A 12679-nucleotide genomic window follows, 5' to 3' on the forward strand; every position below is an offset into this window, starting at 1 on the left:
TTTAGATTGTAATGAAAGCTCTTAACTGTTCTATGTTTTTATTCTTTGTGTTTGAATATGTTTACGGATGTTCAATCATAATCGCAAGAGTATCAAAACCAAATTCACTTTAGGGTAGGTTTGGTTAAGTTTAGGTTAGACGGGCCTGTAGGAATTACTCCCCGTAGGGATAGGGTCCTGAAAGGACAGAACCCTTCTCGTTGGGGGTAGAGGTGTTTTTTAAAAATCAAAAGTAGGAGGTGGGGGGTTGAGTAGGTTTAAGTCTAGAAGCTCTGAATTTAACAGGATAAGAAGAAGACCTAAACCATCTCAATGCTTAAATTTAATGACAAAATAGCCTGAAACCATTCCGGGACGTATGTAAAGCTTCTATAAATAAGAAAAACTCATTAGTTCAGCAGTTATTAAAATTTAATACATGATAAATAAAAAAAAACTTACTACTTCATATAATATAATACTACTTGCTTCCCTCCCAGTTTCTAGGAGAGGGCTGGGTAGGACAGAAAAATAGCCTAAAACCCAGGGCTGTGCAAAACCCAGTTTTTTTTAAAAATACCCCGGGGTCGTGAAAAATAGGGGTTTTACCCGGGTTTTAGGGGTTTCTTGGGTTTTTTTGGGGTTTTTATAGTTTTCATACTGTAAAAGCTTGAATAATATATTATATATAATTATATAATATGTAATAGACGATTCTTTCTATGGCGCAGCGAGTTTCGTAGTATTTTCACAGTAGCTTTTCTCTTATTTCTACCCCTGCGGGGCAATCATTACCCCTTAACTAACCCAACCTAAAATAACCTATTAATAGCTACTATAAAAATACAAAGAAAACCACTGTGCCATGAAATCAATAAGGTCCATTCTTTTAATATTTAGAAACAGGCTAGGATATAAGAAAGATAAAAAATTGGCTGCTATTTACAGGAAAAACAGAAAAAATGCAAAAATCTAAAGATCCTAAAACTGTATGTACTTTTCTTGCTGGTATATCTCTTCCTGAGCCCGTGACAATGGCAAAATCAAGCACAGCAGTCTATTCCTTTGTTAAATTCAAGGGGTCAATAAAAAACATATTTTTTTATATAAACAATGAAAAATAAACTTATTTTTGAAACAATTTTACTTTTTTTTAATAAAACCCCAAAAACTTAAAACACCTTAGGTTTTTTAAGGTGGGTTAAAGGGCAAAAAACCCGGGTGGGTTTTGGGGTGGGTTTTTTATCTGCCAACCCTGCTAAAACCACCCTAACTTTCAACTATATTTAATAGAAGTCATATTTTGTGGAAGTGATAATTCACCGTCTGTAAATGTGTTTAGGCATATGTCGCATTTAGAGTTTTTATAATGTCCAAGAGTTTCTTGACGCCTCGCACTATTATGCTATTTCTTTAAGAAGTTTATTAATATATACAGCATGACCCTCGAAAAGGTATTTTTAAGCATCTGCAGCCCATATTTCTCAATGAATTATCAAAAAATGTATATGTTCTTGTTCTCTGTAGATTTCCACATAAGTAGATATAAAAATATTTTTTTTACATCAATTAACAGCTGAGATTTTTTGAGCCAAAGTTTTGAAAAAGTGGCTGAGGAAAAAGTAACTTTTCAAGAAAAATGTTTTTTTAAAAGTGAAATGACGTGTTTTCTTCATAATTTCAATACTTTTTATAAAACTTATATAAAGATGTTTCCAAGAAATTTATTTCATTCTGAAAGCACTTTTTTCACTTGCTCTAAAAGGCATTTTTAGATTAGTGTAAATTGCAAAAACACCCTTACAGAAAGAAATCCTATAAAAAATAGTAGCAAATTGAAAGTTTACATAAACAGAAATCAAACACTTTTTATTTTATCAAAATAAGTTAAAAAACCAAAAAGTTACAGCTACAAACTTTTATTAAACATTTAATAATTTAAATGATTTTTATGTGTCTTAGATTAATTTGATAAGTGGGCGTGAATTTATTGGTAAAGGTTGCGCTAATCCTTCTGGTAATGAGCATAAATTGGGGAGGGGTTTATTTAAGGTCATATTAATAAGTGGGAGATATTATAAGATTTGAGGGAAAATGGTTATAAGAAAAATGTATTCAGTAAAATTTGAAAAGTAGTTTTTTTATATGAAAAAGTAACGTTTTTAAATGCAATAAAAAATGTATCAATTGTAAACTTGCTCTTCTTTCTTATTTGTTTTTTAACTGGTTGATAAAAAGTAATATACTAATAAAAAACTAAGAAATATTTAGCAATATCCAGTTTCTCAAGCACTTTTTCCAAATTTTGGCTTTAAAAATCTCGGCTGTTAATTGATGCAAAAAAAATATTTTGATATCCTTTGATGTAGAAATTTATAGAGAACAAGTACATATGAATCTTTTAATATTTTATAGAGAAATATAGGCTACAGATGCTTAAAAATACTTTTTCGAGGGTCATGCTGTATAAACCTTTAATTAAACTATTTTTAAGTTTTACTAGTTTTATTGAATTAATGTGCTTGTTTTTGCTTCACTACTTATGAACATAATTGATTCTGTTAAAGAAAGGACAAAATTTTGCTTTTTTTAAATATTATTTTTTTTTTGGGGGGGTGGGGGTTTTAATAGAAAAGTCTAATGTATAACAAAAACAAAATATGGTCTAAATTGATAAGGGTCAATTATCGCATAGTATAATAGACAGCTCTCCGACAGCCTTGGCTAACAAATCTGGTATAAATATAGGGTTTTTATTTTATAATTCGTAGAAAATAGTCTTTCATACCTTACGATACATGGTTTTTTAGTATTGCTCAGAACTGGCTCTAATTCTGCGGGGGAAAAAATATTGATTTTTTACATCCCCAAGAATTAACATCTTTACACTTGTCGTGTGATTTTAAGAACACCATGTACATATTTGCAAAGATTTATCAGGGGTTAAAATTGAACACAATAGTGGTATAAATCATTTAGATGCCCGTAATTGAATCTACATAGCCGCGGTGTGGCGACAATTTAGCATGGTTCTGAGTAGTTGTGGCGTGGCAATATTCTAGCAAGTTTTTTTTCATTGAAAGTACATTATAGTAATGGTGTTGTGACATCTTAGCAAGGTATAAATCATTCAGATGCTCATAATTGAATCTATATAGCCGCGGTGTGGCGACAATTTAGCATGGTTCTTTGTAGTTGTTGCGTGGCAATATTTTAGCAAGGTTTTTTTTATAAAAAAAATCGCATGATAGTAATGGTGTGGTGACATTTTGGCAACTTATAAATAGTTTAGATGTCCGTAATTGAATCTACATAGCCGCGGTGTGGCAACAATGGTTCTGAGTAGTTGTTGCGTGGCAATATTTTAGCAAGGTTTTTTTCATTAAAAGTACATTATAATAATGGTGTTGTGACATCTTAGCAAGGTATAAATCATTCAGATGCCCATAATTGAATCTATACAGCTCTGGTGTAGCAGGCAAGGTTCCTTGTAGTTGTGGCGTGGCAGCAATGCAGCAAGTTTTTTTTTATAAATTACAGTAATGATTTGTTGAGATCTTAGCAATGCATAAATCTATCAAAGGAGCGAAAATCTTGCTTTATTAGAGCCACACCCTAGATATTATGTAACCTGTATAAAAGGGTGAAAATGCTTGCTATTTTTGCTATATTAGTGCCACACTATAGATATTGTTTTCTGTATTAATATGTGAGCATGGATAAGTTATCTACCAAAGCAGAGATATTTTTGCAATATTAGTGGATGGATATGTTGTCAACCCAAGCAGAGAAATTCTTGCTATATTAATACCACACCCTAGATATTATGTTATCTGTATTAATACGTGAGTATGGACATTGGATAAGTTATCTACCCAAGCAGAGAAATTCTTGATATATTAGAGCCACACCCTAGATATTGTGTTATCTGTATTAATATGTGAGTATGGATAAGTTATCTACCCAAGCAGAGAAATTCTTGCTATATTGGTGCCACACCCTAGATATTTTGTTATCTGTATTAATGCGTGAGTTAGGATAAGTTATCTACCCAAGCAGAGTAATGTTAGAGCTCACTTTAGAAAGGGCAGTGTTTAAAATCATTTATCTACTAGTTTCAAAGTAATTTTACTAAAATCAGGCCTTAAAAATTCTTTGTACATATATATATTTCACATAAGTTTAGTATAAGTTGCATTTCATATATTTTTTATAAAAAAAAAATCTTCTAATAGAAATTTATTAATGCTTCAAATCTATAAATTCCGTATTAAAAGAATACAACAGAAGTATTAACGATAGATAGAAAGACATCGTATTTCTTTTTATTAGAAAAAAAGTTCTTTAACGAGTAAACCAATTAATCAATGATTGGTGGATCACTGAATTTATTAAGTTCTTCATTTTTGGAAAGCTCACACAGGTCCCGGTATGATTTTATTATATATTTATTAGAATGAACTCTGGTATGGTTTTAGGCTATTTTTCTGGCCATGGAAGGTTTTTATATAAAACGAAGACAAAATTTGGATAAAATATTTAAAAACTAACCCCTTTTCCAAATTCATATGTGTAAAGTATAACATATATGAATTGATTTATTATTACTAGGATCTTGAACCAGATTTAAATTTTATTTATAAAGTGAAACTTGCAGCGGGCTATAATAACTAGTTTCTCATTACACCCCCTTTACCCCATCCCCTCCCCTCTTACCGAATAAACATACTAACCAATAAATGGTGTCCATATTAGCAAGATAAATAGACGACAATTTTCCCCTGTCATAATATCCACGTAATAATGATTATTAGAATAAAGTACAATATTATAAGAAAAGTATCTCTGTAATAAAATCCAAATTAACGTTCTGTTTAATGGGTTTTGACACAAGAGTTATCATTCGTTTGTCCTTCCTTCTGATTTTAGAGCTTTGCTTTTCTGGATGTTGTCATACTTTTTTTTTCTTTTTTCTAGAAATAAATCTTTCATTCATAAAGAGAAACTGTATATTTTGTATTGCTGTTTATTCCTTTACGCATAAATATCATAAACTTTTGATATTATTCCATAAAAATCACATGAGTAAAATGTTTCATTTTGCCCTTTTAAAAAATTAGTTTTAAAAGAGAAATGAGAAAATATTAAATTCAAAATAGTTATGAACCTCCCATGTACCTGAAATGTAAAGAGATGCTACATTGTAAAGGAGAACCATATTAGTTCAGCGGTTCAAGAAATCATTTGGTACAGACAGACACACACATACAGACTTACTGTTTCTTTTATATAATAATAATATAAGTCTTATGTTCTTAGAATAACAGCATAAAAATTTACAAAGTATAAACACCATGTGTATCCCAAGAGTATATAGAAATTAAAATTCAACTAAGCCGTACAACTCTTTTCAGAGATTTTTTATATGCATAGCATCTCTATATGTTCCTTAGTCCATAGTTTATATTAAGGGGCATAAGAGTTTAGAGGGTTTGGAGGGGTGGGGGGGGAAGGTGACCCTACACACCTTCAAATTTAGCTTAGAAAAAACACAATTGGGAAAGGGGGTTAGTATTTTCTAGGGGCGATTTCTTTTGGGAGTGTTGTATAATATTCATAATTTTGAAATGATAATAGCTATGGCATCTCAGGGCTAACAAAACTGGTTTTAACATTATGATTGTACATTTTTATATTTATAGAAAACTAGATATAATATGATACGATAAAGGGTTTTTCAGTATGGCTTAGATCCGGTTCTAATCCAGCGGATATTAATCGGTTTCAGAGCCAAATTGGAAAAGTTTTTTAAATATTATTTTAACATGCTTCAATGAAAATGTACGTTCTGACTTTAGGATATTTTTCTTGGTATAAAATATTTTAATATTCAAATCACGGAGGAGATTATTTTATTCATAAGGTGTTTTTATTTGAATTTGTGTTAACTTTCATATCACCCAGGGAGGGAGGGGACAATTGGCGATAAATTTATAAATAACTAAAATGATGATGAACAAAGTTACCCTATTGTAGAATAAAATTATTGGTTGAAATGGTCTTTTTTCATAAACTAACCTATTAAGTACCCAAAGTTTTAAGCCAACGGAAAAGATATCTTTATAAAACTTTGGGTACCAAAGTAATTTACAGTCCAATGTCCCCTCCCTTTCTGATATTTCTATTTATACAGGGAAAAGACAATGAACGATGTATAATCCCCCCCCCCCCCTATTCTAACACCAAGTATCTCCTATTATATAATGTAGTAAGTGTATTTTGTCTGGCCTTTAAGATCTCAGTAACCTCTGCACTTTTGGAGTTTTCTATTTAAGGGAAGTTTTACATAGGTCCAGAGATAGGTTTAGTTTTTTCATTCCACTATGAAAGTCTTGGAAAGGTTTTAAGCTAATTTATAACCCTTCAAAAAAACTTCTTTGAATGAAGAATCTAGTTTAGTATAAAACTTAACAATGAAAATATTTTTAACTTAGTTTTTAGTATTTTTTTTGTCTTGAGAAGGTGTATTTTCTTGAAACGACTAAAATACCTAAATAAAAACTCCCCCTCCGAACACCCATCTACATTATTTTCAATTTTCTAGTCCCTGCGAGGTCTTATTTGACTAATTTAACATTACAATGCAAATAAAGTTAGTTTTGAGGTCCATATTAGGTTCAAAGGAAATTACTATTGAAGATTTATTATAGGTTGTAGGTTGTTCTAATTATTTTGAGGATATAATATTTTTACTTACAATAAGAGGAAATGGCGCATTCACTTTTTATGATTCCCCCCCCCCCAGGAAATTTTAGATTTTAAAAATACATTTTTCTAGTATGCCTTTGCCACCGAGGAATCGTGGATTAGAACCGGTTCTAATATTGAAAAATCATGTATCTTATTGTATTATTCTGCCATATTATTGGTTAGAAAGAGATCAAATGACATTATAAACATCCTGTAAATAGATATAATCTAGATACATACTCTCTAAATCAGCCAATAGCAAAACAGTAGAGGAAGAATATGTCCATATTATTGGTTAGAAAAAGATCAAATTATATAAAGCATCTTGTAAATAGATATAATCTACATATATACTATCTAAAGCAGCTAATAGGAAAACAATGGAGGAATATTCCGCCCATGTTATAGGTTAAAAATGTAGATTTTGTTTTGAAAGGGCAGTTACTTTTTCGTTTCGTTAGCATAATTTTAAAGAAAAAATAATCATATTTCTTGGGATAAAATTTCTTCCCTCGTACGATGTAAAGTATATGACAAAACAACAGATCTATAGTATAAATGTATATACATATAATTACCTCCCTTCTTTTTTCAATTACCTTATTCGTCTGCTACCAAATTGTTTTCTGCTATTTGGCTGTGTTAATACACACCACACCATTGGTTGATTTCCAATGACCCAATTGACGAGTGGGCACAAGGACACTGCATTCTGAAAGTTATTTTGTCAAAAATTTTGTATCTCGTATTATTTGATAAATCATACATAACAAAAATACACAAAGGTGTTTTGTCTGCTAATTTTTTTATTTTTAAGTTTGACGGATTTTTATGACAGCTTGACCATCTTCTAGATCTACTATATCTATTCATTCTCTCTAAACAAAAATAACGAGATAATTATTTCGTAAAACTAGGACGATTTTATCCAAAATTATGCTATATCTGTAGAAAACTCTCTGACTCTTATTTTATAATTAGACAAAAAAATTATAAATTTAGGTTGCTACAATAGTTTTATACTTTTTGCAGTATTCTTATTTTTTCTTTATGGAAATTTACTGTTCTTAAGCATGTAACAGCTGAGCTTTCCATGGATATAATACATCTTGTGATAGATATAGGATTTAGCTTGTTAATATGGACCTCATTTACTGGTCAGTTTGTTCATCCAGAAAGAGAGGATGGGATTTGGTAAAGAGTATGGATTGGGGCTAACATTATCATAAACAGCTGCGAGCATCACTATATCAGAGTACATGAAAATCTGGTGCAACATCCAATTAATAATACATCCACTATTCCCAATGCGATTCATGGACATAATACATCTTGTTAATCTTCTATTTTCTTAAGACTAACAACTCTAGAAAATACTTTATTGTCAAAGGAGTTTTCTCACTTCTGCTAAAATGTGAAGTTTTTTGGAATTTGGTGTCCTTTGCAGTTAAGCTTCTTATATGTCCATGAAAAGTTTATTACTATTTTGTGAGAGGATACCATCGCATCTGTAAAAAAAATAAACAGGGCTTTTCTTACCCTAACCTCAGCAAAAATGTATTATTGTATATATTCTATGCTTATTTATTTATTTTTTTGATATCCGCTGTATCGTTTGGACACCATTGTGAAAAGTCTAAACCTCTTCCCATTTTCTTCTAACCAACGTTTGACAAACGCAGTTTTTTTTCCCAATAACTTTTAGAGTTATTAAGTTTAATGTCGCAAAAAGTGCTTTACATTTAACCTTTATTGAGTGGCAAAGTTGCTCTATAATATGGATATGTTAGTCATATAAAATCTTGTTAGTAAAATTATATTTAACATAGTACCATTTCGAATGGTACTTTTCAAATTACAATCTTGATATTTTTAGATTGTGAAATTATCTATTAAAATAAAACTTTTTTATTTATAAGAACCAATTTTAAGAGTATATTTTTTTGTTTTTATCTTTTAGCCGATTGACTATGACTGCGTTTTATAGTTATTATCGCATCGTATTATAGACAGCTTTACGCGGATACTAAAATGAAAACTTATAAGAATGTTAGCCAAAGTTCAAGTCTAACAAAACTGGTATTAATTTTACAATTTTATATCAATATTTGTGGAAAATTGTCTGTAAAACAATGCTAAAGTTGATTTTTTAGTATGGCTGAGAACTGGTTCTAATCCAGCGGATATTAATCGGTTGCGAAGCCATATGTCATATATAATCAAAAAGAATTAATTACAATTATTATCTGTTCTAGAGGATCTTTAATGACTTGATTGTCTTTACTTAATTTTTTTTTTTTTTGGGGGGGGAGGAAAGACGAACCCACCCAAGATAAATTGGTTATAAAAAAAATCAAAACAGGAAAATTGTGGGAGGTGACTCAACCCCCCTTTTTGATGATGTCCTGAAATCAAAGTTATTATTTTCGACAGAGGAGATGGGTGGGGAGGGGGGATCATCTCAACTTTAAAATCGATTAGCATCATCAAATTTCGGTTTCGGAAATTTTTTTTTTTTTGTAAATGTTTTTCAATGATGGGATTACTTCCTTTTAATCTATTTTAGATTCCTGTGGTGATTTCCATAATTTCGTTGTTAGACCATCAATAATACCCCCCCCCCCCCTATTGCTTTAAAAAAGTTTGTTTCAATCCAGGAAAAAGGTATAACCAACAAGCGAAATAAATCTAAAATAATATCTGGGGGAAAATGGAGAGGTCGTCAATTTTAATATATTTTGCCCCCCAACGACAGCTGAAAACAAGTATATGTTTCAAGAATTTCAAGACTTTTAATTAACCTAACCTAACATCAAAGGAACATAAACATATTATCCTACAAACAAAAATTAATTGACATAAGAGGGGGGGTAATGATCTGAGTACAGAAATAGCAGAATTATCCTAAAACCTATATCTAATGTATTTACTAAATTTTTCTTGTGAGCAAAACTTTTCTTTCGATGGTATTTGATTGAATCATTGAATTCAAATTGTTAATCATATTTTTAAAATGAGGGGGTATATAACCCCCTGGCAAAATTAGGGGGGGTGGGTACACTCCCCTAGGCTTCCACCCTTACCACACCAATAGTTTTTGTTTATAGGAGGGGGGGGGGGGTGAGAGGGTGTTATACATCTTTAGGGGGTGTCAAAATTTTGCGCGCAACCCAGATAAAACCCTGTGCACGGCTCTGCAACTCTCTGAAATATTTGTAGTTTGTTTTTGCTACGCTATATATTTACATATTTATTCTTGTTCAATAATGGAATCACTTACCCTAAATGTTCTTTTTACAACAAGGATGACAACAGCCATTAAAATGAAGCTTTACAAATTAAATAAACCATTAAGTAGTGAGAGAAAGTTCTTTTTATATTGATTAAAATATATCCTAATATGTAGCTTATGATTCAAATAACTACTGAACTGAGTCTTCTTATAGGTCTCAGGATGGTTTTGGCTATTTGAATTTTAAATTGAACTCCTTCAATGATAATTTAGGCTATTTGCTGCTCTTCGTGCCTTATCAAATACAAGGCCCCTAGATGCCCCTAGCCGTTAGTATATAAAAAGAAAATTAGATAATAATCTATGATAAGATAACTAAATAATATTGTGCCTTATCGCCTTTGGAATCATCAGCGAATAAAACAATATATTCATTTAAAGATTAAAAATAATTTAAATTAAAAATGGAAATTATAAAATGATCTAAACATGCCAAAATTTAGTACAAAAACTATCCGTTACAGGCCCTAATTGTAGAAAAGCCTCGCTTGTAACAACGGATGCCAAAAAGTAATTATTTAGATTTAAGTATTTTAGATTCTATTTTAATCAGAGAGGGAAGTGACATTGGACTGTAAATTACACTGGTACCCAAAGTTTTTAAAATATGCTCTCTGAATAATTCACTTTTATTCAATCTTGTTTGTTTGAAATTTGCACTGTCTTAACCTTTCAACAAATAATATTACAGGAGTGACATTTAACATTCTGATACAAAACACCATCAAAAATATTTTTTTCTCCACCTAAGAGAAAGATTTAAGTAAACTGGCCTAAAACCATCCTGAGACCAATGTTTAGCTTTACTATTGGTTCAGTGTTAGCGAGATCCTAACTGAGCATGAAATTCTTATCTAACATTGTCTATGATATAATTTGATTTGATTTTTCATTTGGGGGAGGGGGTAAAAATTCAAAATTTTAGGGGTCCCTACGTCATTGGGAGAGGGGGGGGGGGTTAATCAACCCTTTACTGCACCATTGGACGTCCTTGTTCCTTTGTATGTTGTTTTGTAATGATTCTTTCAAACATATGAAATATCAAATATGTTTCATTGCTTCGCTATTATGTATTATTAGAAATACCGTCTTTGTTTAAGACATATAGAGCATTTTTTTAAAAATTACCTAGACAGCTCGGAACTTCATTCAAAATGTCTCCTCGTACCTACCAAGTCAACAACGGGCCGGTGGATTCGCTAGCCGCCAAAAATCGGCGGTGGCGGGAGAAAGCAGCCATGGCCGCGGCCCAGGAAGACACGGACGAGTGGACAAATGATGAATGGGATGTCAGGAACAGTTTTTATACGTTTTTTCTTCAGGGATAAGACAATGGGCGATGAATTAATACACATCCCCAGTGATAATACAAAAATTACACATTCTCTTGATCAAAGTCATTGATTGAAAAGTTTGGACACTTCTTGTTTGGAAACGACAAATCTAAATTCGATAAAATAACGGCGTTTTAGGCCTTTGGGTAAAAGTGTACTTTACTGTCCAATGTCCCCTCCCTTAATAGTCTAATGGGTATCATGTCAGGACGTCCAAGCTTTTATTTTGATGGGTAAAATTAGGCCTTTGAAAGATTTGAGGGGGGGTAAAATAACGTATTGTTTTTAACTTTTAAGGTGGGGGGGTGAAATGAGGGGTTTCAAAGTTGGAGGGGAGACACCCATTTACCCCCACCATTGGGCGTCTATAAATTTTTTATTAATCTTATGACAAGTGTATAAAAACTGAACTCACACAAAACAGGGAAGAAGAAACAAATATGCGAACTCAGGGGGTACCATCCACCCCCTTACTCTCCACAGATAACCCCAGGTATAGTTAGTTAGATAGATAGATAGATAGATAGATAGATAGATAGATAGATAGATAGATAGATAGATAGATAGATAGATAGATAGATAGATAGATAGATAGATAGATAGATAGATAGATAGATAGATAGATAGATAGATAGATAGATAGATAGATAGATAGATAGATAGATAGATAGATAGATAGATAGATAGATAGATAGATAGATAGATAGATAGATAGATAGATAGATAGATAGATAGATAGATAGATAGATAGATAGATAGATAGATAGATAGATAGATAGATAGATATATTTTTATAATGGATTTTATTTTGTTTGAATTGTTAATTTATTAGCACTAGAATCTTGGCTATAAAACAACATGTATTGTGAAAGAAAGTATAAACAAAGGTACTACAAAAATACCAATGAAATCTAAGCATGATATGATTGTCCTATCGACTTCAAACTTTGCCTGAAACATAATCGTTACCAGAAAGTCCGTACTTACATTCAAAACATGTTTTCTAAATTCTTTGTATAATATAATTGTCCATCTATCTGATTTTTAGAATAATGATTTCAAGGACAACAAGGCATAATATTACAAGCAATGCCGCTCTATAATCAAGTCCTAAAAATGTCATATAGAAGTCTTATGTAATTAAGCAATTTTGCAACAAATTTGTTTAGACTTATAAATTAGTATTCTGATTTATAGGTCACTCATTGACACTTATTGTTATTGTTCGTCTGTATTGTCGTCTGATTTAATTGTAAAGCTTTGCTTTTATTGTTGTTGTCATTCTTGTTAATTAGACATTTATAATTTTTATTTCATTTGATGG

General features: G+C 31.2%; 1 protein-coding gene across 1 annotated transcript in view; it reads left to right on the top strand.

Annotated features, from left to right (window-relative positions):
• Positions 1-12679, top strand: part of LOC145331314 (uncharacterized) — a 59593-nt gene that overhangs the window by 1784 nt on the left and 45130 nt on the right. The window contains exons 2-3 of the mRNA XM_080175931.1: positions 11154-11310; positions 11751-11848. Coding sequence (XP_080032057.1) covers positions 11154-11310; positions 11751-11848 — 255 coding nt within the window. The remainder of the gene's footprint in view (positions 1-11153; positions 11311-11750; positions 11849-12679) is intronic.

This window comes from Acartia tonsa, chromosome 11 (genome assembly GCF_053477335.1).
Source record: "Acartia tonsa isolate MP-2025a chromosome 11, ASM5347733v1, whole genome shotgun sequence".
Lineage (NCBI taxonomy): Eukaryota > Metazoa > Arthropoda > Copepoda > Calanoida > Acartiidae > Acartia > Acartia tonsa.